The 24,997-nt window shown below is 38.7% G+C and overlaps 2 protein-coding genes across 2 annotated transcripts in view; both read right to left on the bottom strand.

Annotated features, from left to right (window-relative positions):
- Positions 1-5,419: 5,419 nt before the first annotated feature.
- sp5a (Sp5 transcription factor a) lies at positions 5,420-8,046 on the bottom strand. The gene is made up of 2 exons (XM_017469216.3): positions 7,722-8,046; positions 5,420-7,406 (listed from the first exon to the last, which is right to left on the bottom strand). The coding sequence occupies exons 1-2, from the start codon at positions 7,770-7,772 to the stop codon at positions 6,315-6,317; spliced, it is 1,143 nt and encodes a 380-aa protein (XP_017324705.1). The 5' UTR covers positions 7,773-8,046; the 3' UTR covers positions 5,420-6,314.
- A 10,825-nt stretch (positions 8,047-18,871) lies between these two features.
- The window catches only part of myo3b (myosin IIIB), a 78,950-nt gene continuing 72,824 nt past the window's right edge, over positions 18,872-24,997 (bottom strand). The window contains exons 32-34 of the mRNA XM_047155982.2: positions 20,901-21,001; positions 20,423-20,469; positions 18,872-19,925 (exon numbers count right to left, since the gene is read on the bottom strand). Coding sequence (XP_047011938.2) covers positions 19,763-19,925; positions 20,423-20,469; positions 20,901-21,001 — 311 coding nt within the window. The 3' untranslated portion in view covers positions 18,872-19,762. The remainder of the gene's footprint in view (positions 19,926-20,422; positions 20,470-20,900; positions 21,002-24,997) is intronic.

The raw sequence follows: 24,997 nt of genomic DNA, 5'->3' as shown, positions 1-24,997 counted from the left end.
GGGTGCATTTCTTCTGACCCAATATTGTGCTGTTATGTAGTTATACAATACAGATTCGTTTGGAATTCAGCCTTTTCAAAGCACAAAGCCAACTCTTCAGGTTTACACTGTAATGTTCAGTGACCGACCTGTTTTTCTTTCCGTAAGAAACCAGGTTTTCACACCAGATTTGTATTTACTTAAAATGTTATTTTCTTTCTTTCTTAAAGTATATTACCCTACCCTTACCACTTTCGTGAACTAAACACTTCATGATAGTCATCGCTATTTAGTGCAGCTAGGTACAAAGCTAGATACTACCTCAAGCGCGAGACAGTCAGTCAGTCAGACAGACAGACAGACAGACAGACAGAGAGAGAGAGAGAGAGAGAGAGAGAGAGAGCGCATCAAAAATGTGATTTTAAATGCCCATATCCAAAAATCACCACAAGATGGCGTTGGAATATAAGAGCTTGCTGGTACTGTTAATTTCTTCATCCTCCAAATTAGGTAACCTGAAGAATAATGTCAGATTTAATTAGGGCCTTTACACCTATATTAAGTGAATCCTACATTATCCACAGTCCTTTATAGATAATTCTCCTAGTCCAGTGATCACAAATAAGTCAGCAAATATGTTGGCTTTTAAATAAATACTTTCTTTTGTTACTGATGACTACATGATTGCATAGTTCTTCAGTCTATACATCAGCAGACTGAACTACTCCCCACTGATGTTTTATGACTTGGGATGACATTCAATCTAATTTTATCTTTATTCTTGCCTTCAGTGAGTGGACTGCTGCTCAGTGAAGTTTAAATCAGTCGACTTGAACCTTGAATGTTCCATTTTTGACCCTGAACACCTTCTTATCTTCAGTTTCAGGTTATTGTCTGGGTGCAAAGTGAAAACTTCCCACTAAGGTTTAAGGTATTTCTTTAGCTCTGAGCAATCAACATGCCTCTGTACAGTTTAAACAATGCTTTCATAAAAAAAACAAAAACAAAAAAACAAAACAAAAACAAAACATCAATAAAAACAAGTGAGCCAGCTCAGCTAGTTTTGTGACTTTGGATTCTGAGTTCAGAGCTTTACATCTTAACAGTTTACCAAACAGTTTCTTTCTTTGTAGAAAGACTTTTTACAATTCAGTGACCAGACTGGACCCAGTAATTTTGATGGCAAGCCTGTTAGGGTTAAAACACCCAAGTTATTTGGTTATCACAAAGTTAAGCTAATGTTAGCAAAAGCCACTTAATGCAAACCCCATGTTGTCCTCTAGCAAGCATCATTGCATATATTCTTACTGAAAAAAGTCCAATCTAGAACCCTGAAGGGTGCCATGCAGTGGAGTGTCTATCCATCAGAAAGGTCCAAACTAGATCAGATCACTTATCTCTTTTTGTGTACAACAACCTTGAGTCTAAGAAAAGCACTATATAAATGGAACATTATTCTTATTATTCCTGTAATGAATGTTTTTATTCATTCAATTAAAAAAATAGCCTGTTGGTAAATGTTGCCTTATCATCCATCCAGCCATCAATTTTCCATACTGCTTATCCTACACAGGGTTGTGGGGGAGCCTGGAGCCTATCCCTGGGAACACGGGGCACAAGGCGGGGGACAGACACTCAGGCTAAAATCAGGCATAATCATTTACGCAGTGTAACAGACTTTATTTGGATTGTTGTGCTTCACTGATGATGGCTAACTGTGTTACTCCAAATAACTGGGAGCATAGCTGTGCATCACACTATCAGCATGTGGGAATGGAATTACGTGTTCTCTACTAAGTACACACTAACAATACAATTATGTAATTTAAGCAGTTAATACATGATTCACATGGTCATAGCCAAGCAGTTAGTGGATTTCAAAAAAACTGCATAAAGACACCTGGATTTCAGCCCAGCAACCAGCATAGGAAGCACCCATATGCTATTATTTGTACATCTGTCACCTCTGCTGACACTAGATCAGCGCTAACAGCTTAATGTGCTATTTGCAACTATAAAATTTATAAGTATTTGCTAGCAAAAACACCTCATATGGGGAAAATGGATTTTAATTGTACAACAGGTAAACCCATTTATTTATTAATCGATGTCGGTGGTTTATTGCCAGGTTGCATGTATGTAGAAAAGAAATGATTATTCACTGCCTCAGAAAAAACTCGAGTTTTCCCCATTATGAGGTCACCTAAGTGTGTATAGTAAATGCAGTTTAATTTGCAAACATTAGCACTGATACTTCTGCAGTCCTCATGTTGTGAGAAATAACTTTTAGGGCACTCTGTTGTCCTGACCAAATGATCTGATTCCAGACATTGTGCCATCTGGGCCATGATCACATTTATCTTTGACAGTGAAGACTATAATGTATTCATTAAGTGTTGTACTGGGCAGCATTATCATTCAGTAAATGTTACCCAACTGGTTTTGTTTCAAATGCCAGTTTTATCAAAATTCCATTTAATGTTAGTGATTTATTTTCCTCTTCTGACACCATCACCAGTGGAGACTTTAGGACCCAATTATTTTCCTATAATTGTCCCAGAGATACATGATGGACAGAAGCATAACATTCTCCTTCATTGTTATGTTGATGGGACCCAGTGGCTAAATTATTGTCAATGACATTGCAATTAGAAAGGACAAGAATTTTTTATAGCTAAATTAAAGCAAATTGGAAGTAAGTAAAAGCTGAAGAGTATAAATTTGTAATATGAGTTTATTAATAGAGTATTATTATTATTATTATTATTATTATTATTACTAATTGTAAAATCTCAGCTGCCTAGCACCATACATGAAATCTCACACTTTGTCAATGCTGTTTCATCTTAATATTAATATTATTATTTAAAAAAAAAAATCTTAATTCATGTCTTTATTTTGACAAGCAAATGAATGTTGTTCAAAACCCACTTAGGCACACATAAATTCTTGATTGGATTACTGAAATTTGTTGTATGTTGGGGTCTTTTTTGTGACTATAATCAGTCAAAAGCACTGCTGCATAGTTATCAACTTTTACCAAGAGGGACCATCAGTTTTTAGCCACCATACATTGTTGCCTGCCACTAATTCTCTTTGACTCCCATTGACATAAGAATTCATTAAATGTTTAAAACCTTTAAATGGGCTTGCCCTTGTTATATTGCTGATTTGTTTGTCTGTACACTTCCCCCAGAACTCTTGAGTCTTCTAGCCAGTTCCTCTTGACTGCATCTCTGTCCTGTTTACAGGTTAAAAATGACTGTGCTTTTGAAGTTGCTACAAGATTGGCTTTGCTACAGTCTGTAGGTTGACATTAGTTGCACCTATTGTTCATGTTTTCAGATCCATAATTTTAGATAAATCTATCTTGAATATCTTTTGTGAAGAAGTTTAGTGCATGGACTATATACATACTGTACATATATTGCATATAGTATATTTGTAAATGTACTGTATATATCCTGTTTTAGAGCTGTATTTGTGTTATGCATCATGGCAATTACTGGTAGTTTCCAACCCTAGCAAAGAAATAAATAATTTGTACAGATTGCTATCTTTTGACACACAATTAGAGCTATACCTGAGTAGAAATATACTGTATACTTAACACTCGGATACATCATTATATTGTCTTTTATTTTTGCAAAGATCATTAATTGTTTATGAACCTATTTTGATCCTCTGCATTAGAGATGTAGACATTGTAAAATGAAGAGCATATATAGTGCTCTCAGCTGACCGATTGTATTTATGTTGTAATTTTATTTTACACAGCGGGAGCTCAGATAAAGAATATGTATCATCAGAACAGATTGAGAATGGAAATACTTAGCAACTGGGAACAAATACAGTTAATACATAGTCACAGGGTATACAGCATGCTTATTGGATCTGCTGGGAGGATTTTGTTGCTGCCATATGAGGACTATGAGTAGTGATCATTTATTATTAGTTTTAAACTCTACTTCATTATTTTTTTAAAAATATAGTTTTAAAAAGGAATGACTTCCAGGCACAGATCTAAACTATTTTGACAGTGAGTTTGTTTTCCTCATACGAACAGCTCTAATTAGCTCCAAAAGTAACACATTACAATCACTCCGTTTAGTCCTAGAGACACTATTGTATTTGATACTGAGATACCAGTAGGAAGATCTTATTTTATAAACATGTTTGACATTAATAGTTGGGAATTAAAGTAGCCTGTTATCATCAGGTACTTTCAAAGGACCGAGCAGAGGCATTATTGGTAATTGGATATAATAGGACAAGATATACTATCCATAAGTCACTGTCTCAGGAGTTCATGAGTGCTGCTTACTATGGGTAGATAAACAAAAACCCTGTTGGAAAGGTCTCTGAGTAAAAATACCACAGGAGCTCACAGAAAATAAATAAAATTAAATTGTATTCTGATTTGTCCTGTACTGTCCAAGTGGTGCTGTAGTGGTGTCAAGGAGGACACTAGTAATAACATTTTTACCAGTTTGAGGAACCACTATTTGGTGGCCCTACATCCATCAACATATTTGCTGTAATTCGCATACAAAAGTTCTTATACGCCCATAAAAAAGGGTCAAATCTAGAACCCTTACAGGTTCTTCAGTTATCCCTCTAGAGCAACCCTTAAAAGTTCTGTGTAGACCCATGTAGACTTTTTCCTCCATCAGAAAGGGTTCCAACTAGAGCTCTATTAGGATACACACTGTTAATTATACAGACACACCATCAAAGAACCCTTTTCTATGAGTGTACACTACAACTGCAGTTCAGCCTCTGACCTGTGTGGAAATTCATCACACTCTCAGGCCTTCAAGAGCTTTACACAGATAACACAGTAGATTTCTGTTCTAACTTAGTGTCCTAAATACTTAGGACGTTTTGCGAAATGGCCATATCATCCCATAAGGACAATCCATATTTTTGAGATAAGTTCTGTTTCACTGTGCACTAAAAGCTTAAAAAGCTCATCTAGCAAGCCTATTTAATTTTGATGTATAGTCCTTTCAGGAATCTGTGGAAATGCACACACCACATGCAATTCTGTTACATTAGTTTTTTCCTAAACTATTTTGCTCTCCATGTGTACTTAAGAAAGTAAACCTAAAAAATAAAAAATAAATAATTAAAAAACAAAACAAAACAAAACAAAACAAAAAAAAGCATGCTGTGGTTCTGTAAAGGTATTGAGCTTCTTTTATCTACTTATTGCAAACCCCAACAAATGGAGTAGTATAACTCTCAGGGTTTTTTTTGTTTGTTTGTTTTTTGTTTTTTTTAAATTACATAAATGAATTAAAGGCAACTTAGAGTTAAAACAGCTGGCTCTTTTTTTTTTTTTTTTTACATATTTTCACTAAAACTCCACACACAAGTAAAACTTTTGCACTGTTTGAAAAAAAAAAAAGAAAAAAAAAAAAAATAAAAATGCAAAAAAATATTCAGTATGTGGGCAAATCACCTTAAATATAAATACTTTACAGCACACAGGCATACACTCTAGTAAAATGAGCTAAAGTTATGGACATCCGTATATTTTACATATATCGATTTAAAGCGGTGCCAGCCAACTTATCCAAACTTCAGATGCCATCATCTGACTATAAGCTAGCTGTGATACGAGCATGGCTCCTGCATTTGTTGGGGGTTGGGGTAATGCTAATATTAATGTCTTACAATAATAAACAACAATAATATTATTAGGTGATGTAAAAGTTGCTGTCGAACAAGGTTGCAATAATTACTCCGTTTATATAAACTAACACTATTCTACACTGATGTCAAGTTTACTTGAAGGGCTTGCTAAAACCAGGAAGCCGATATTAAGATCTTAAACTGTATTTTCCCCCTCACCCTGATGTGAAAATCTCTTACTTACTACTCAGCTTTAAGTGGATGATCAAGTTCTTTATTTTTACACAGCAATTTAACAGCTTCTTTTCAATATAGCATGCTAAAACACCCCACAAGGAGCGAAAAACTGACACTTTCCTTCAACAAAAGCTATTAAATATATATATTTACAATCAATGTGAGATCTTCCACCGAAGACAAAGATCTTAACACAAGTTCAAAACTTGTTAGTGATATATGGGCAGCACAGGGATATGAAACATCTTTCAAAGTCCCTATGAGAACTGATGTACAGACTTGAAAATCATATTTACAAGTCCAGAAAGGTAGCTTCCAAAGCTGTGCGACTTTTCACGTCTTAAAAAACCCCCAACTTGCACTGGTTGTTAAGAAACTTGCAGATTTTCAGAAAGTCCACTGTGTATGCCCTGTGCGCTGTCAGGAGAAGCGGATATCGCACCAGTCATTGTTTTAGTCCTTTATATGTGCCTCGTGTCTTCCCGTTTAACGTGTTCGGTGCTCTTTTCGTGAGGTTTGGCTTTCTTGTTCTGATGTGTTTTCACGTGTTTGGCCAAGTGGTCGCTCCTCATGAACCTCTTGCAGCAGTCGGGACAGGCGAAGCGCTTCTCTCCGGTGTGTGTCCTCAGGTGCCTCTGCAGTTCATCGGAGCGAGTGAAACTTTTCCCGCAGAAGAGCCAGTTGCACACGAACGGTCTCTCTCCGGAGTGCCAGCGAAGGTGCGCTTTTAGGTGCGACGTCTTGCCGTAAACTTTGCCGCAGCCAGGAACATGGCACACGTGCTGCTTCTTTTTACCCGGTTCGTCGCTCGAGTTAGACGTCTGGCAGTTCGGGCAGCGACACCTGCGGCACCGGCGCGCTGAAGCGAGAGGGGATTTGGGGTGCAGCAGAGCTGCAATCTGACTCTGGTACTGCGCCAAGTCCGTGTGGCCAAGCACTAAACCCCTCTGTAGAGGAAAACGGTGAGGCGCCAGGGACGACGGGTGACTCACAGCGTTGCTTTGCTGCAAGCTCCACCACGGGATGTCCTCGGCCGGATTTGGGGACAGCTGTCTCTGCTGCTGGTGTACCAGGCCCGAGTGGCCGGCTACAAAAGCTGGCACGGTGGGTGGCATGGGTGCGGGAGCCGTGTACGTCACAGCGGGGACGTAGGTCGGCGGACACGTGGCTTGTAATGACTGCACGGAGCAAGGTAGCATCTTGACCGGCGAGAAGTCGTAAGGGTACGAGGGCTCAGCCGGTGGGGTTAACGGCAGCTCATGGGCAGAGCTGTAGGAGCCTTGGAGGTGCGCGGAAAGTGGAGCTTTAGATGATAGTCCGAAAGAGGAACTGCTGGAAAGAGTGGGCTGAGGATTCGCCTCGTTACTCCACGGATGGAAAATGCGCGATGGAGAACCCAGGGTCGCGTCGTACGGAACTTGGATGAAGTCGGCTGGGTTGGCTGCGTGGTGATGGTGGTGGTGGTGGTGGTGCCCGATTCTGTTACACGTAGCTGCTAAAAGCGCCAGAGGTGAATGCTTGTTGTTCTCCGGTGAAGAGTTTGGAGTACGGTCCTTAATGATCCAGAAAGAAGACATGTTATAAAGTTAGCATGTGGGGAGAGAATGAAATGCGCAACTTTGCCATATGGAGCCTCTGACTTAGTCAGTGGCAATTTTAACACAAAACGAATGCAAGTTTATTTAAAAACAAAAACAAAAACGTGTTTACGTGTGTATATTAGGCAAAAAAAAGTGTTCTCACAAATCGAGGAACATGATTGTAACTGATCAAAATTCGCGTAAATCTATATTATCCACTATATATCAGTCACTTTGTAGGGAAAAAAATATCCAAATTTCTAATAGGTTTTAAAACGTCACACGAACCTGCAGAAACGCCTGTAGACTGTCGTTCCTCAGCACAGCCACCGCTGCCATGGCAAACTTTCTGCTTGCGCTCTTCCTCACAGTCTCAGGCGAAGAGTCGGAGCGCTGGGGGAAACACAAAAGCGTGTTCCTGTAGAAAACTGGAGTCCCTGCGCTTCCTCTCCTCCAGATATCCTTGGACCATCTGAGGGACTGAAGGATCACTTCTTAGGATTTGATAAGGACTTTGGTGGGCCGCCAGCCAGTCAGGAGGAAGATTTATTACTTTGAAGTTTGCCGCTGCCCAATCATCAAAGAATAGCGGCTCTTTGAGAGCGGGAAGCAAATCCTTTGAATCCACAAAGCTCCTATGGTGTGTTTGTTGGTCTGGATAAAAGGGCTGATTATTAGGGGGGATGGGCAGGTTGGAGATAAAGGCGGGACAATTAATGAAGTAATCACTATGTGGGAAATGTATATACACAAATAATTGGATTTTCTTGATCAAAGAGCCCTCTCCGCGCGGGGAGCCCGGTATTGGATGGCGGAGTCACCCGATCCCCCCATGCTGTAATTAAGGATTTGTAGCGCGGCCCGTCGCCACAATGCCCCCGTGTTATCTGCACAAATCTATTGGTACGAGGCTTGTTAGATAGCTTCACGGGGGGGGGGGGGGCGAAAGAGACGGGATAATGCGATTCAACACAAAGTTAATCAGGATTCGACCCATTTGTTTCAGCTAAGACAAGCCATAACAGGGAAAATTCTTCTTAAAACTCATAGGGAAAAAAATGGGCCATCCTTCAGCCTTCTTTGTTTCGACTCTAATGTCAACAGAAATCATTATTTTATAAATCAGTTCAAGTGTTACAAAACAAATATAATATTAACTTAAGAAGTGCTCCACCAGTTATTCAGTCATCCCTAATTGAAAGCCACTGTATGGGAATTCTCATGAACAAATGACAAATGATGCCTCAGTAGTCCACTTGTCAAGTGATTAAGGTGTCATAGTTGACTAGCTTTGCTAATTAAAGGCGTCAAAGTGTCAAAAAGCATGACATTTTTCTTTTGGCGTTTCCTTGAAAAGTTGAGCCGGAATCCCAAATGGCTCCCTATTAGACACGTAGTTGCTACCTAGGGTGTAAAAGCTAGTATTTAATAGCCTATATTGAAATTATAGACAGGAGGGTGCTATTTGGAATCCAGTTTAAGATACTCTGAGGGAGGAGATTCAATCTTTAGTGAAAGGAAACGGTTTTCCAATCACCCACCCACTTCTCCACCTACTTGTCTACACATCAGTTATCTAAGCAACCCGTACTCAATTGCTCCAACTGCTGTATTAAACAGTATTAAACTCACCACAATATTAAACAGTCAATGGCATTTTAGTCCAGTTCACATAAAATCGATGTGGTAGTGTTTTCAACATAGCCAATGATCTTTATATACGGTATCTTTTTGTACAGTGGAACTAATCCACATGTATGCCCTATACATCTCACAGTAAGATATCATGCTAAATTAAAAAAAAAAAAGTAAAGTTAAATAACTAAGGGCAATTTTAAACAAAGTAGTGATAAGTCAATTTACTACTTAAGTAGTCAATTTACTGTTTTTAAACATCAAACTTAAAATGTGCTCATTTTGTTCTATTATAGAGACGAATAACACGATTAATAATGTTCCAGATTTTTTTTATTTTGCATTTCTACAAGTACTCCCACTGTCCCTAAAAAGTTTTCAATGATTGATTTGGAAGTGGATCGCTTTCTTTGAAGGGATTATTGTGTTCCCAGCCAAGGGGCGATCTGGGGCTTCCCACTGGGCCCAGGGCAACCTCATCTTTCCTGCAGTGGATGTATAACATTGCAAAATTTATTTTTATTGCCCCTTTATCTTTAACAGTATGAGGCATAGAACCATGACCATCAGGTGAATAAGGGGCATTTTTGTGAAATGGCAAAGTTTAATTAAGGAAAATTTGCATGTAACTGATTGAAATTATTATTATTATTTTATCTTAAAAGAGCCACTTAAATGACGTCGAGAATACTCAGTTATAATCAGCCATTACTGGTCAAGTATAAGTGTATGAGGTTTTCCCATTAAAAAAACCCCACTACCAACAGTACATTACACTATAAGCATTATAGTTACTGACATGATAGTTAAATCAGGAAAATTTAATTCTAATGGCTTTAATAGCAATGGTATAACATTAAGGACATTGTTGCTAAGACTGATAAGGTCACAAGTTTAAAAAAAAGCAGTGAAGTGATAAAATTCAGAAAGTTTTCAGCCATGTATTTCAAATTCTCAATATATGCACTACAAGGCCAAAAGTATGTGGACACCTTGAGCAGCCCAGCCCTGGCTGTTCAAAGTCTCAGTTGACGCTAAAGGATGACTGTGTTTTTGTGGTCATGCTGCCAAGGCTGTGGAACAGCCTACCCCTAGATATCAGGAGTGCCTTCAGTTACCATTTTTAAATCAAAACTAAAAACATAATTTCATGTGTGATTTTTGAGCTTTCCTATTCATTTTATTTTTTGTTATTGGTGTTATTATTTCACTATTTCATCTCTTAGCATTTATTCATTTCTTGTGCTCTGTCTATTTTTAGTCCTTGTTATTTTATAATCTTAATCTTATCTATAGCACTTTGGGCAACTAAAGTTGTTATAAATGTGCTTTATAAATAAGACTTACATACTTACACATATCCATTACATCCATATATGGGTCTTTCCCAAACTGTTGCCATAAAGTTGGAAGCACAAAACTGTATAGGATTTCTTTGTGCACTGTGGCATTAGAGGTCGAGGTTGGAGTGGGAAAAACTTGAGTGGCCTGCACTGAGCTCTGACCTCAACCCCACTGAACAAAGAAAATCCCATCTCTGTAATATCTATTCACATTTATATACTGTCTGTTTTAGAGGGTTGTAATGATAAAGTCTAGAACTAAAGTAAACTGAACCATCATCAGTAAGCATTTTATTCATTTATTTTTCATTGCCAGTGTAGTACAAAATACAGCTGATTATGGAAAAAAAGAGAAAAGGTTGCACACAAACACTGGCCACAGTAATCACATACAAGACAAAAGTTTTATTTAACAGTTTTTTTCAGTTTTAGTATGCCCAGTCGCGACTCTATCCCAGAACCCATTCAAATATATCTTTTCCACCGGACAATGCTGTAAAGCTCAGCACATTACCCATAATCCTCCATGTTGTTGCCATTTCCACTGTCAAGAGAGGTGTGATGTACCTAATTACCTGTGCTGAATTTGGTCACCCTCTTTACCACACGATTGAGCCAGGACATCCGGGTGGCGCGAAAATTAGTGAAGAGCATTGAAAAACACAGTTGCAGGAACATCCTGATTATGTCTGTGGCTGGAAAAACTACTTTACCAACATAAAAATCTTCCCTAATAGGATAGTGTAATGTCTGTGTTAAGTGAAAGTTGGCTCCTTATTATCTTCAATAAACATGAAAGCATTGTCATATTTACTTAACTCCTATTAAAATTAAATTGTGCTTAACCTTCACTCTATGAGAGAAAAATGCAGCAGTGCCACGTGCATTCTAACATCAAACGAGAGATACCAGTTTCCATTTCAAATTCATTTTTATTTGAATCTTAACTGGTATTTTAGAACGTATTCCTATGATTTCAATAACAGAGACCCTCCAGAGAAACTCCTCCTACATTCATGGTTAAGGTTACCAGATAGGATAATGACACACATTCGCCCGGGACAGGGATAGATCTGGGATTGCGTTGATGTACTGAGCTGTAGTAAGACATGTTCGGTGGAGAAGCCCTAGTCAAATAGATTGAATAAACTAAAAGAAAATATAGCAGTATGTTTAGTAAATGAATACAATGTACAATGTCATAAAAACTAAAGTGAAACATTAAACAGCATGTTCTCTGAACAGAGTCTTTTTTTTTTGTTTAACAACAGTTGGCAAGAAAAATATTGTTACAAAAGTTAATTAGATTAAGACTGACATCAATTAAACCTCAGAAATCGAATGAAAGTTAAATAATAAATTTGTGGTCCCATTGTTCATACCAAAGATGACCTAAGTAAACACTTTAAATTATAAAGATTTACACTATAATGCCTCAGTATTTCCTGTAAAATACAATATACATCTATTGGTTAGGACTTGAAGATGGCAATCTGTATGTGGAGACAGTGAGAAAGACAGAGAGAAAGATAGATATTAATTAATCATGATAAGGAATGATCAATACATGGGTTTAATTAAATTACATGAACATTCATTTAAACTGTATCTGAAGCACACACAGTGATTAACACATTTTACTGTTATGCACTACTTGGTTAGAACTTTCTATATTTAAAAAAGGACATTAACTTCCTTATTTGGGTCTCTCACTTGAAAGGTCCGAGTGAATAAATTGTCTTTTTATGTTCTATGAACAGACTGCAGGAAAAAAGGAAAAATTGGTTCCACATCTGTCTCACACACAAGAAAGGGAGCATGGGAAAGAGAGAGCCAGAACAGGAAAGATGGAAAAAGAGAAATGAGAGAAGTGAGAGAAAGAAATGCTCGGGGCTACTGGGTACTTGAGCCGCCGTAATGGTGTCTCGTATGAGAAAACATCTGTGAATTTCCTCAGTGATCTACAACAAAGTCTAACTCAGAGCAGTCACTCAGTCAGCCTTTGAAGTCGCTGCCTGACAGAAAGCTGCCATTGTACTCAGGCTCCAGTGCACTGCTCTGCACTCCCGACTCTCCAACATTTTCCCCTGAAATCTGATATGGCTGGCCCTCTTCAAGCTGCCAGGCAAAAGCTTGGCTGCACGTTTAAAGGTCAAACCCAGACTGACCTAGGGTCATGAGAGGAGGGAGAGGTCATGATCCAAACAGCAGCCAAAGCTCTGTGTGTGGCATGACTGTGGGCTGCAGAGAGCTGCTGATGCAGGGTAATCGCTGAGGCCACGTTCGAAATTGATCGTACTGGAAGTTGCTTCATTAATCAAATTGACCTAACTGTTGTAGCATCCACTTTAACTAGTAAAATTAAGTTATATCTGATAAAACATTTTTCAATAAAAGAAGCTAAACTCACAGTAGCACATGGCAGGAAGGTACTATGAATGGTTTTTATTTATTTATTTTATTTTATTCTTTTTAAAGTCACAGGTTTGTATTAAAGTGCTTATCCACATACATTGTTGCTTGCATGGTCACAGTTAGTTCTATTCCTTTAAGTTTTTTGAAGCGGGAAAGACTTCAGGACAGAGGACATTGCGCTTCTTGTTTTCTTGGCAACATTACAAACTGCATTTGCTTTATTAACTTCAAAAGAGAGAAATAAAGAGAGGCTGCTGAGGGAATGAATGTATATAGCTGCTATAATGCAAGTGACAGGAACTAATATATTTCACAAACAGTCCTTAATATTACACAACACTAACTACAAATGGACAAAATGTATGAAATGTGTATTCCTTACTAAAGAAAAAAATGTAATTGTTGGTAAATTGCTGTGGTATAAGAGGATAAAGACACTTTTACAGGTGTACATGCTGATACTGGAAAATAAATTTGGGGTAAGTGGTAGCTCTCAGGTTACGCTGTTGGACTGATCTGAAGGTCATGAGTTCAAATCCCAGCACCACGAAGCTACCACTGCTGGGCTCTTGAGCAAGGTCCTTAACCATCAACTGCTCTGTTGTATATATTTTTTAAAAATTGATAATTGTAAGTCACTCTGGATAATGGCATCTGTAAATGCCATAAATGGGGTAGTAATGGTGCTGCTATGAATGACTAAGGTTAAGATTTCCAGTAGGCTGCTTTGTGTTCTGGTAACCTTTAGATGTGGCTATGAATATTCTGTACAGTAATACTGTTGCCTCTTAAAGAGTAGTAGGAGGTCCTTCGTCTGAAAAGCAGATACTGGAAGAGACTATTTTTCAATTATTAATGCGATCCATCCACACTTGAGGACTAGCAGCACCGTGTGAAGGTGTTCCTCTGAGTCCGATATATAGCAGTCAGGCAGCACAGACACAGTGGAGCTGAACTTGGAGAGCTGCTGCTCTAGCTCGAGGTGTTTCTCTAAGGCTGCTCCTCCCGACTGTGAGCGACAGATTTGTTTCTTTGCTTCCTGAATCTAAAAAGGACCTGAGCCATCCTTGTTGTGCACACACAGCTCACATTTACTCAATGGCAGCTGCTCACTCCATCTGGAAGGACTTCAGCAAGGCCAAACAAAACAGGTTACACCTTTGGCCATGCCAAGCGCTATAGCCTCCTTCAATCGGTACAAACAACGGGGGCTAATCGCAATTTCACGCTCTGATTTGCTCCACAGTTCCCTCCAAATCCCGCAGGCCCAGAAATGTTAAATAAGCTCATTTTCAGAAGAGACAGGATACATGCTCACCCATATGGTCATATGGATTACTACACTATAGTCCTGCTGTAGCAGTAAGTACTGATAGCTAGGCACTGATGGTGCATAGTGCATTAAATGTTAAGGGGGTAATGTTATACACAATTCTACTTTGTTATGATCCATTTTTAATTGATTAAAACAGTCCAACATTCAACATTATACAAGTACAGTAAATGAAACTTAATAATGATTGTTTGCATGAGCCATTCAGACTCTTAGCAGCAAATAATGAAACAAAGATGTTAATTAAAATGTTACAAAATGAAACATGGCCAATTAAGCATTAGCGCTCTCTGGCTAAGCTTTTACTGTTGAGCAGGGTTGCCAGGCCATGGCAAAATCGCCACACTAACAACATCTCAAAAATGGCACCAAAAGACCTGAAACTAGCCCAAGACATTTTTTTCTTGTGCCTTAACTGACATCGTTTTGCATCTGTAAACTTGTTTCAAAACTTGGATTTGGAAGAAATACTGAACATGGCAACCATGCTGTCCCTCAGCTCTTTGTAGCTCAAACATGTTTTTGAATCCTGCACTTTCCACTACTGAGTAGAATCTCATATCTGCAGCTGTGAACTTCCTACTGTGAAATTGCTACTGTGATTTCTCTAATCTAGATAGAAATAGCTGGGTAATGCCGACTGAAAGAATCAGTGGTATGTAGGATGAATCGTATGCCTTATTATGCAGTCTGTTGAATGCATTGTTCGACATGCCAACTTATCGAATCGAGAGCCACTTATCAAACGAAATGATACCATACGTTGCATTGTTACATGCCTGTTAAATCTAGTTTGTGAAATCCTATATTATATTGCATCATCAGCTAGGTAATCAGCTAGCTATTCCTTAAAAGACATGAAGCACTGCTTAAGTATAAGGCACCCAAACTCTTTGGGGATCTTTTTTTTTAATTTTTTTATATATATTCCTTTTTGTATTCACACAGTAGTCATGCAAATGTGGGTAATTCAGTGGTACATAGAAAGCCCTCAACAAATTGCAGGTGTTAGAAAGCAGAAACAAAGGCCACTACAACCCCTAATGGCATCTCCCATCATTAGCAACTCTTTGATGTGCATACTCCACTCTCTCTTTTATCTCCTTCCCCTTCTCTCACTCACTCTCTCTTTCTCTGTCTTCATTAATGCAGTCTATAGGGAAGGTGCTTCGACAGAGAACCCCCCTCCCTTGACAACACACATCTGACATCTGTCTGCCTGCTACACATGTCCCTCACTTAGGCATCAATCAGCACATAGGGTTAAAAGTAAATATATCTTAAACTACCTGCTTATTCAATACTAGAGACAGCAGGGATGTGCCTGCAAGGATGACTTGCACAAAGTGAGAGCTTTAATGCCAAGTCTTATCATATGCGTGTGATGGCGGTGCTTAGTATTAGCATGAAGCTTAGTAAAGAATGTATTAACAGCAACTCTGCGCATATATATCAGCATGCGTGTTTGTGTGCATGTGCGTCAATAGCAGGTTACCTGCTTTACATCTCAGCAGGTCTAAAAGAGAAGCTTTAGAAACACTGCTATTCAAACTCCTGCTTTGAACTCTGAAGGATATAGAGGCAGGACAATGCAAGTCTATTTGTGCTCATCCTTTGAAGTCGGCCCTCACTATTAATATGAGACAGAATATCCTGTCTGACAACAAATACTTTTTTTCTGCCTTCCACTGAAGGATTACAGCTCTGAAATATCTAAAAGGTGGTACTGCTTTTGGTACGATGGAGAAGAAGGGAAGAAATGCAGTTTAGAACAAACAGCTAAAAAGGAATAACTTTGGTGGTGTGCAACATGAACCACATTAAACGAGTTTGTCTGCAGCTCCAGATGAACACGACTCTTTAATAGGAAGAAAATAATGGGCAGTCATGCTTTTATAGAATGGTATTAACAGAAACAGGTGCAGGACCTATGTTGTTGACGTCTTTGTGGAACTTTAGGGAAGGATCTAAGCCTATGACTGGTCTGTAGACACCTCGTATTGCTTAAGAGTTAGGCCGATTTGTAGAAAAACAGAAGAAAGGTACGACTTAAAAAATATTTCTTGCACAATGTAATCTTATCTCCTATGTTCGGTTAGTGGTTAGCCAGAACACATGGAGACGAGGAAATTAGTGAAAGAGAAACTCCACCAAGGCACTGCACTTCAGAGGTTTTCACTGAAACAACAAAACTTGGGAGTTTTTTTTTCTAAAATTGATTTCCATGCCAAAGCAGGGACAAAATGATCTAGGGAGTAAGATCTCTTAACAGATTCCATGTAGTATAAAGAGAGTCTTGGAGTGACCTATTTCATCCTGAGTGCTTCTGAGAGTCTGAATATTCTCAGATAGAAAATAATCCACATGGAATATTTGAATTATTTCAAGATTCTGAGGGACAACGACAACAACAAAAAAACTGGACACCTTGGGCAGTAATTCAAACTAGGGCTACACTCCGAGTACAATACATACTACATTATTACGTGCACTGGATTGCTGTGATTAAACTATTGTTACTGAGACATCACAGAACAAGAGGTCTGATCTTGAATCGGTTCTTTTTTTGCTTAAATAAATTAATGTATAGTATTAGGAAATAAACCAGGAAGTGTTTTTTTATGCAAAATGGCTGTGGCCTCTCAAACAGCAAACATTAACATTACATTAAAATCATACAGCAATATAATCTTTGAACAAATAATAACTGGATGAAGTTTTTAATATGTATTTTTGTGAACAGATGAAATTTACCTCGGTGGCTGTATAATGACACACCTGTGAAGTGTAAACTGCATCACAGAGACAGAGTGAGCCAAAACATGCACAAGTGCACAGTCAGTTCTATCACCCTATAAAGAGATCAAAATCTTTGCCTGGGCCCTGGGGTGTCAACAAAACGAGATGAAGCATGATATGCAAATTGGAAAAACAGTGCCACAAATCTTCTTGCCTATACAGTTTATATAAAAAAAAAACAACACAAAAACCCTCACATGTTTCTGCAGATTTTTCACTGAGTGGTTGTCCCATCCTCAACCAGCACAACATTATTTACTCAGTTCAGGTGCCTTGATAAATACAAGAAATATAAATGAGCAGCAATTGCATCACAATCAGAACAGCCTTATTTCTTTTTAAGAGCTGTCTTTCTGTCTCTCTTGGATAAGAGGATCAACAGAGGGGACGCCGGTTATCTCACTCCTCAGAAGAAGTAGTTTCAATTGAATGATTTTTATCATTATTGACATGATAAGATATATTTAATGAAAAAAAGGATATCAAAGATCTAAATGAGAGAATAAGCATTGTGGAATTTCCTGCACTTTATTTGAGGCTTTGAAATGGAGATGTGGATGATCTGTATTTGCTATGGGAGGTCCTGCTCACTGCTCCAGTTGTAGATTCTGTCTGTATGCTCAATAAGCCTGTCCTGTATGTCCCTGCAGAACCAAGATTATAGTTCAAGATATTACAACACCGGGATACTCTGTTTAAAAGAGAACATGTGTGTGTGTGTTTGTTGGTCTGTCTGTATATCAGCAAAGAAAAGTAGACATTTATTACATTTGGCAAACCCTGTTATCCAGAGCAACTTGCATTTATCTAATTTATTCAACTGAGCAGTTGAGGGTTAAGGGCATTGCTCAAGAGCCCAGCAGTGGCAGCTTGGCAGTGCTGGGATCTGAACTCACAACCTTCTGATAAGTAGTTCTGATCTTTACCACTGAGTTACCACTGCCTAGTATGTAAGTTAAAGCCACTTTTCCACTGCACGGTACAGCTCGACTCAACTCAGCTCGCTTTGCTTTTCCACTGCAGTTTAGTGCCACCTTAACGTGGGTGCCATCTTCCACTCGCCTTCACGCAGGTATAATGTTGTATTATTGAAGCCCTGTACAAATACATGGTCAGGCCCTATTCCAAACGCCTTTCCTCTTCACTGAACACGGACCTTAACAAGGATGTAATATAACGATGTTCTAGAACCTGTGTAGTGCTCGATATGAAGATGTTGGATTCAGCCGTGACAGGAGCGACTTTGATAAATGCCTGTTTGGAAATTGGTAACAAGCAAGATTTAGAAATCTAAGAAAGCTTTGTCATAATTTTGTCTGTAATGAGATAAATGATTCAATTAATAGAATATTACCATATGCAAAGTCGGTATTAAATGACACATTTATTCAGGCTAAACACGGAACCTCTCATTAAGGAGAATCCTTACTCCCTCACTGTGTGGCTCACATATATGGAACTTTTCCACTGCACAGTTCGGCTCGACTCGACTTGCTTTTGGGGGGCCTTCCACTGTGGATAGTACCTGGTACTTTTGCTTAGTACCACTTCGGTCAAGGTTCCAAGCGAGTAGTAGTAAAGCCATTCACGTCGCTGAGCTGCGATTATGCGGGAACAGAATACCACTGATGTTCCATGTGAATACGGAATGCCCTATGCCAGAAAAAGCAACTCTTCTGTCAAATTTGCTTAAAGCATGTTATTAATGTCATTATGTATTTATTTAATATCTGCTCTGTTAAGGATATCAAAGCAAAACGTGTACGGAAATTAATAAATAATTAGAAAGAAGACAGACAGAGAAATAGACAATTAATATACAGAATAATTTATTGAAATTAATAGAGCGAGAGAATGTGTGAGAAAGAGAGGGGGGGGGGGGGGGGGGGTAGAGAGAGAGAATATATCCTGAATTTGCTATATTCTAGGCCACAGTGCTTGTTCTCCAAGGAAACAGTTACTACATGATACTGACTAATTTTGAAATAAATAAAATAATTTATTCTGAATTCCTGAGCCAAGCCAGTATTATGCTGGTAAGGGAGTTCTTTACAGTGTTCTTTGTCTCTCATTGTGTGTATCCATATAAAAAAATACTACATATATGATGCCTCTGATGTGTTTCTCTTAAGGTAGACATTTGATGGTGAGTGGGTGTACATTCAATTGACAAATATTATGGAATTAAATGAATACTTGTACTAAAGTATATCTTGTGCTGAGCACATTTGGCTGATGTCTGGTGAATGATTATGTTTGCTGATTTACATATTAAGTCAATTGTTTATGTAATATCTAATTAGCTCTGTTAATCTATGGTCATTTTTTTGTTTGGTACAAGTTTAAATTTTCTGTTTGGCATCACGGCTGGGTTAATAGTTCCCAAAAACTTGATTTGAGAGATATATTCAGCAACATGGTGAACTGAATATTCTTAAATCACTCAGCAGGTGGACTGACAAATTTCAGAATGTATTACCGAAAACGGATTTACTCCTTTTGTGCGTGTCTCTCTGGGTGTGTGCCTGTACTGTATGTATGTGTGAGTGAATGTGTGTACTGTGCGTGTACTCTATGTGTGTGTATGTGTACTGTGTGTATGTATGTATGTATGTATGTATGTATGTATGTATGTATGTATGTGTGTGTATATATATGTATATGTATATATATGTGTGTGTGTGTGTGTGTGTGTGTGTGTGTGTGTGTGTGTGTGTGTGTGTGTGTGTGTGTGTGTGTGTGTGTAAAACCCTACCCTGCTATTTACTAGGACGGGGCTCGGGTCGAGCACTGTGTTATTCTCTTTAGCTCTGGCTGAGCAGAGCTTCTCTCTTCAGCGGAGAAACCGGAGCAGGACCAGAGGGGGGAGGAGGAGGAGGGATAGAAGAGAAATCTTCCTCAGGGACAGACTCCACCGCCAACAACAATTTATAATACTCATCCTCTCCATCTAGAAGCTTGATCTGGCTGAGGTGTGAAATATGTTGAAGGAAGAAATAAAGAAAGAAATGGATGCAATAAGACGGTGGGAAGAATAGACAAATACGGGACGCACAATTAAACGTAAAGGAATGGCAAGAAAGAGACATAACAGAGACAAAGCAAGAAAATACATTAGCACACTCTCTCATAGAAACCTTACACTCTATTTTCCTCCAGGGAGAAATATGTAGTAAAATGTTCATCCTCTAAGTGCCAACAAGGATGAGTGAGAGAGTGAGAGCGAGCAGACATATACATATTTCACAATTAAATTTGCATTCATGTACAATTTCACTGCCCTCCCTGGAATTAAAAAAAGAAAAAGAAAAAAAAAAAGCATGAGCTATTTAAAAGTGCCTTATTTTGAGATCTGAATTTACATTAGCAGAAAACAAAATCCGTCTCTGGTTCCTCACTTCCACAAAGGGCCTGGTCTGTTTAGATATGGCACTGAGCAGAAAGTAGGAAAGGCAACTATTTACCCAAGTTTTCTGGGCTTCCTCTTGCTCCCCTGGTAATCTAGAGCTCTCTGTAGAGAGAACACACACACACAAAGTCAGAGAGAGTCAGAAAAGACGAGTAAATGAACGAACGAGCGAGAATCATTAATTTTTAATTCAAAGTGATTTTTGCGTTGAATGTGAACAGATGCTGATAATATCAGAAGTCACAGCATAATTTTTTTGATCAAAGAGAGCTGGGGTGAGCCTGATGAAGCATGCATCTTGCTCGGCTTTGATAAACCACATCAATTATTCACCGTGAAGGCAGACATCCTCACATGAAAGCAACAGATAAAGAGCAGAAGCCCATGCTGGAGACAACAGAGCCTGAGTGTGGGGGAGCTGCTGGTTCAGGAGGAGGCCCGTGTGGCTCACGGCTCTGGCACAGGTACATTTAACTCTATTATCATCAGCAAACAAAGTCGGACAAAGGGCTATAGTCTGGCTTTGGACTCACATTGAGTTGGCTGTAGTAAATACTATCCTCTGGGCTGTTCAGTAGTTTGGGTTGTTGGCCTCGACGCCGAGGGGTGCGCTGTAGCAACTTTGCTGCTGGACCTGTAAGAGACACAAACACACACAGAAGGATCAGTCACATACAGCCGAGAGTGACAAGCCTCCTACCGAGCTTCCCTACAGAAATCACATTAAAGCAGCATCGCAACAGAGCTCAGAACCCAACACAGGCATACACGCACACACACATACAACAGCACAAAGCCGAACAAACACTCCTCAGTATGAAGCGTATACATCTGCTGGAAAACCCAGTTAAAACACTAATGCACACAAAACAGATAGCTCAGGACAACACAACCTCCTAGCATGAAACAGCATGAGTCCTACAATATTAATCACACTAGGGCCTCATTTTGGCCTCATACAGAAAATGTGTGTAGAAATGGTTTCGAACATTTTAATTATAGTGTAAAGAATTCAACACTATGGGACATGACGTTATGGAAAAATAATAAGTGACAGGACAGGGTGGTGTTTTTACCCATCACACCAGGTCCAGAAGTGTTTAAATCCTCTTCTATTGGAGCAGTTCACCAACTATTACAATTTTGAATTATTTAACGAATGGCAGTTCGTATCTTTTTATCTTTTATATTTACTGTTGTGGAACGTCGATAAGTCAAGCCAGTTCCTGTCAGTCATCGCTTATGTTATAGCAGCTATATTTTTTCTCGCTCTCAAAAAATAAGACAAAAAGAAGCTTGCTATTTCACATAGAATCTAGGAAACACAAATGCCTCATAAAGACTTTCCCATGTTGGAGAACATACGGTCCATTACAAAGCCCTGACAATGGAGACTCCTTCCATAAATGTTAAATAAAAGTGCCTTTACAGAAAGATTCACCACGTCAACAATTATGCTTTTTACTTCGTTAAATAACAGCAGTTTAAAAAAAAAAAAGCAAAAAAAAACCAACAACAACAACAAAAAAAAAACACCACCATTTATTATTTAGGCTTAGATTATGTGGATTCACCTGTGAATGAGCAGTGACTATAAAAACAATAATGTATTACAACAAGCACATTATTCTAAACCTTGTGACAGAAAATTAATTAATTCCTTCTAACTAATCAGATTCAACAGCACTGTGGTGTAATATTGTGTAACAGACCCCCTTGGTCAAACTGAATGCTGATCTTGACTAACTTTTGTTAAAATTGATGAATTTAGATCCCTCATGTGCCTGAGGTATAAACATTTCTGCACGTTTCCAATATTTTTTTTTATAGCTCCATTGTTTTTTCTTGATTAACATTTGCAAATATTTTTATTTTTCTGGCTCAACTGGGCTACAGGTGCTCAGTTATTGATTAAGGCAAGGTAAAGTGTAGCTCAGTACACAATACATACGCACAGTCCGTGTGTGTGGTGCTGAGAGCTTCATCATTTTCCAACTCTGCTGAAGAAAAAAAAAAACAAGTAAATCCCAACACATTGGTCTGTTCAGTTGTAGAAGCAATTTTTATACACCATGGAGCCTAATCTTGAAGGTAAACATTTTCTCTCCATAAGCCGCTTTAATGAGGTTCACTGAGCACATTAACAAAAACGTGTTCAGACCTGTAGAATGTATTATCACAGGATATCTATATTGTGAAATGTGTGGATTTACAGTTATTGTAGATCAAACAGCATGTCAGTGAAGCTGGGAAACTTGCTCTCTCATGTTCATGTTTCATCTCTCTTCTCTTTTAAAATTTCTGATCCACAAAAGCGGCAAACTAAAATCCAGGACACCTTTACAAGGCAGCATGTATATTTAATGCCTGTTCCTGTTTTATCTTGGAGCCATAGTTTCAAGCTTCTTCTGCTCATCATCGCTCCAGTTCCTGCTGTCAAGGCAGTGCTCAATAACTCACAGTTACAGTGGAACTTGACAAAGTGCTAACTTTGAAAACACATTCACATCTCAATCCTGCGTATACAACCCCAAATCTGAAAAAAGTTGGGACAGTACAGAAAATACACAAAAAAAAAAAAAAAAAAAAAAAAAACCCAAACAAAATAATGGGTCATTTGAAAATACAATATATCCTGTACTATATTGAAAACACAGTGATGTTTTACTTAGTGAATTTAATTTCTTTTTGAAAATGTACACTCATTTAAAATCTGATGACTGCAACACACTCCAAAAAATTGGGGACAGTTGACTGTTTACTACTGTGTAACATCACCTTTTCTTTTAATAACACTTATTAAGCGTTTGGGCACTGAGTGAAGACATTAGGCGGTTAAGTTTAGCAAGTGGAATTTTCCCCATGCATCCACTATGCATATGCGCAATTGTACAGGGCCTTCATTGCCTTATTTTGCGCTTCATAATGCGCCACACATTCTCAATCGGAGACAGGTCAGGACTGCAGGCAGGCCATGCTAACACCCGCACTCTCTGCTTACACAACCATGCGCTTGTAATCCGGGCAGAATGTGGTTTGGTGTTGTCCTGCTCTGGATGTCAGCTTATGCTGCTCCAAAATGTGTACCTATCTTTCTGCTTTAATAATGCCCTCACAGATGTGCAAGTTACCCATGCCAGGGGCATGGACACACCTCCATACCATGACAGACACTGGCTTTTGGACCTGACGCTGATAACAGCTTGGATGGTCCTTTTCCTCGTTGGTCCGGACAACATGACGGCTGTTTTGTCCAAAAACTATTTGAAATGATGTTGACTTGGACCACAAAACATGATTCCACTGTGCTACTGTCCATCTCAGATGAGACCGAGCCCAGAGAAGTCAGCGGTGCTTCTGTACAGTGTTGATGTATGGCTTCTGCTTTTCATAGTAAAGCCTTAACTTGCATCTGTGGATGCAGCGGCGAATGGTGTTGACTGAAAGGTTTACCAGAGAATTCCCGAGCCCATGTCAGGATATCCATAACAGACTCATGATGGTTTTTAAAACAGTGATGTCTGAGGGATCGGAGATCAGAAGTGGTTTTTGGCCTTGCCCTTTACACACCGAGATTTGACTGGATTCGTTGAATCTTTTAATTATATTGTGCACTGTAGAAGGTGAAATGCCCAAAATCCTACCGATTTGTATTTGGGGAATGTTGCTCTCAAAGTGTTGGATGATTCACTGACACATCTGTTGGCAGATTGGCGATCCTCGACCCATCCTTGCTTTTGAAGGACTAATTATTTTTTTGGAGGCTCCTTATATACTATGATTAGACGATTGCCTCACCTGTTTCACATCACCTTCTTATTTCAACTTGTCACATCGCTATTAGCCCTAATTTGCCCCGTCCCAAACTTTTTTGGAATGTGTTGCATGCATCAATTTCAAAATAAACGTTTATCTTCAAAAAACTATGCAGTTGATTAAGTAAAACATCAAATACCTTGTCTTTAAACGTTCTTATACGTATAAGTCAAAGTACATTTACAAATCACCCCTCTTTGTTTTTATTTGCATTTTCCCTACTGTCACAACTTTTGCAGAATTTGAGTTGTACTCCAAAGCTAGGAGATATTTTTCTCTACCTCTGCATTTCCCCCCCCCAACACACTTTCTCCTTGTATGGATTTTATTCATGTTTCATGCTCAGTGATGTTCCTCAGTTCATGGCTGTCCTGCCAGTAATTAAGGCAGTGACTTATGCATAAGCGCAAAAACTCTTTCAGTGGTGCTGCTTCAAAAGTTTTTAAGCCAGAAGTTCAAATAAATTTGAGAATCATTTTAATTAATTAATAATCACTTAGCTGTAGACTTGAAGTTATTAAAAACATGAAAACATGGTCTTACACACCCCCCCCCCCACTTAAATAAACAGCAGTGAATATTAGAAGAGTATTTTAGGTTTTGAAAGCTTTAAATATCCTTAGATATTACAAACAAGTCTTTGAATATTTAATTCAGTGCAGATTTAGCTCATTCATTTTTCCCCACAGCAAAGATCTGAATGATCCCTTGTAATGATCATATGATATTGTTTCATGTAGCGTGTGTATAGGAAACGATCAGACAGCAAAAACACCTTGAAATCCAGATAATCTACCTTCTAAATTCTAACCTT

This window comes from Ictalurus punctatus, chromosome 6 (assembly GCF_001660625.3).
Source record: "Ictalurus punctatus breed USDA103 chromosome 6, Coco_2.0, whole genome shotgun sequence".
Lineage (NCBI taxonomy): Eukaryota > Metazoa > Chordata > Actinopteri > Siluriformes > Ictaluridae > Ictalurus > Ictalurus punctatus.
The sequence above is the reverse complement of the archived record's forward strand: the minus strand, read 5'-3'. Positions and strand labels throughout refer to the sequence as shown.

Excerpts from the sequence above, each read along its gene's own strand:
- sp5a (XM_017469216.3), bottom strand. The coding sequence starts at position 7,772 with ATGGCAGCGGTGGCTGTGCTGAGGAACGACAGTCTACAGGCGTTTCTG. Across the intron at positions 7,407-7,721 it reads GTCTACAGGCGTTTCTGCAG|GACCGTACTCCAAACTCTTC; the intron begins GTTCGTGTGACG and ends TGGATCATTAAG.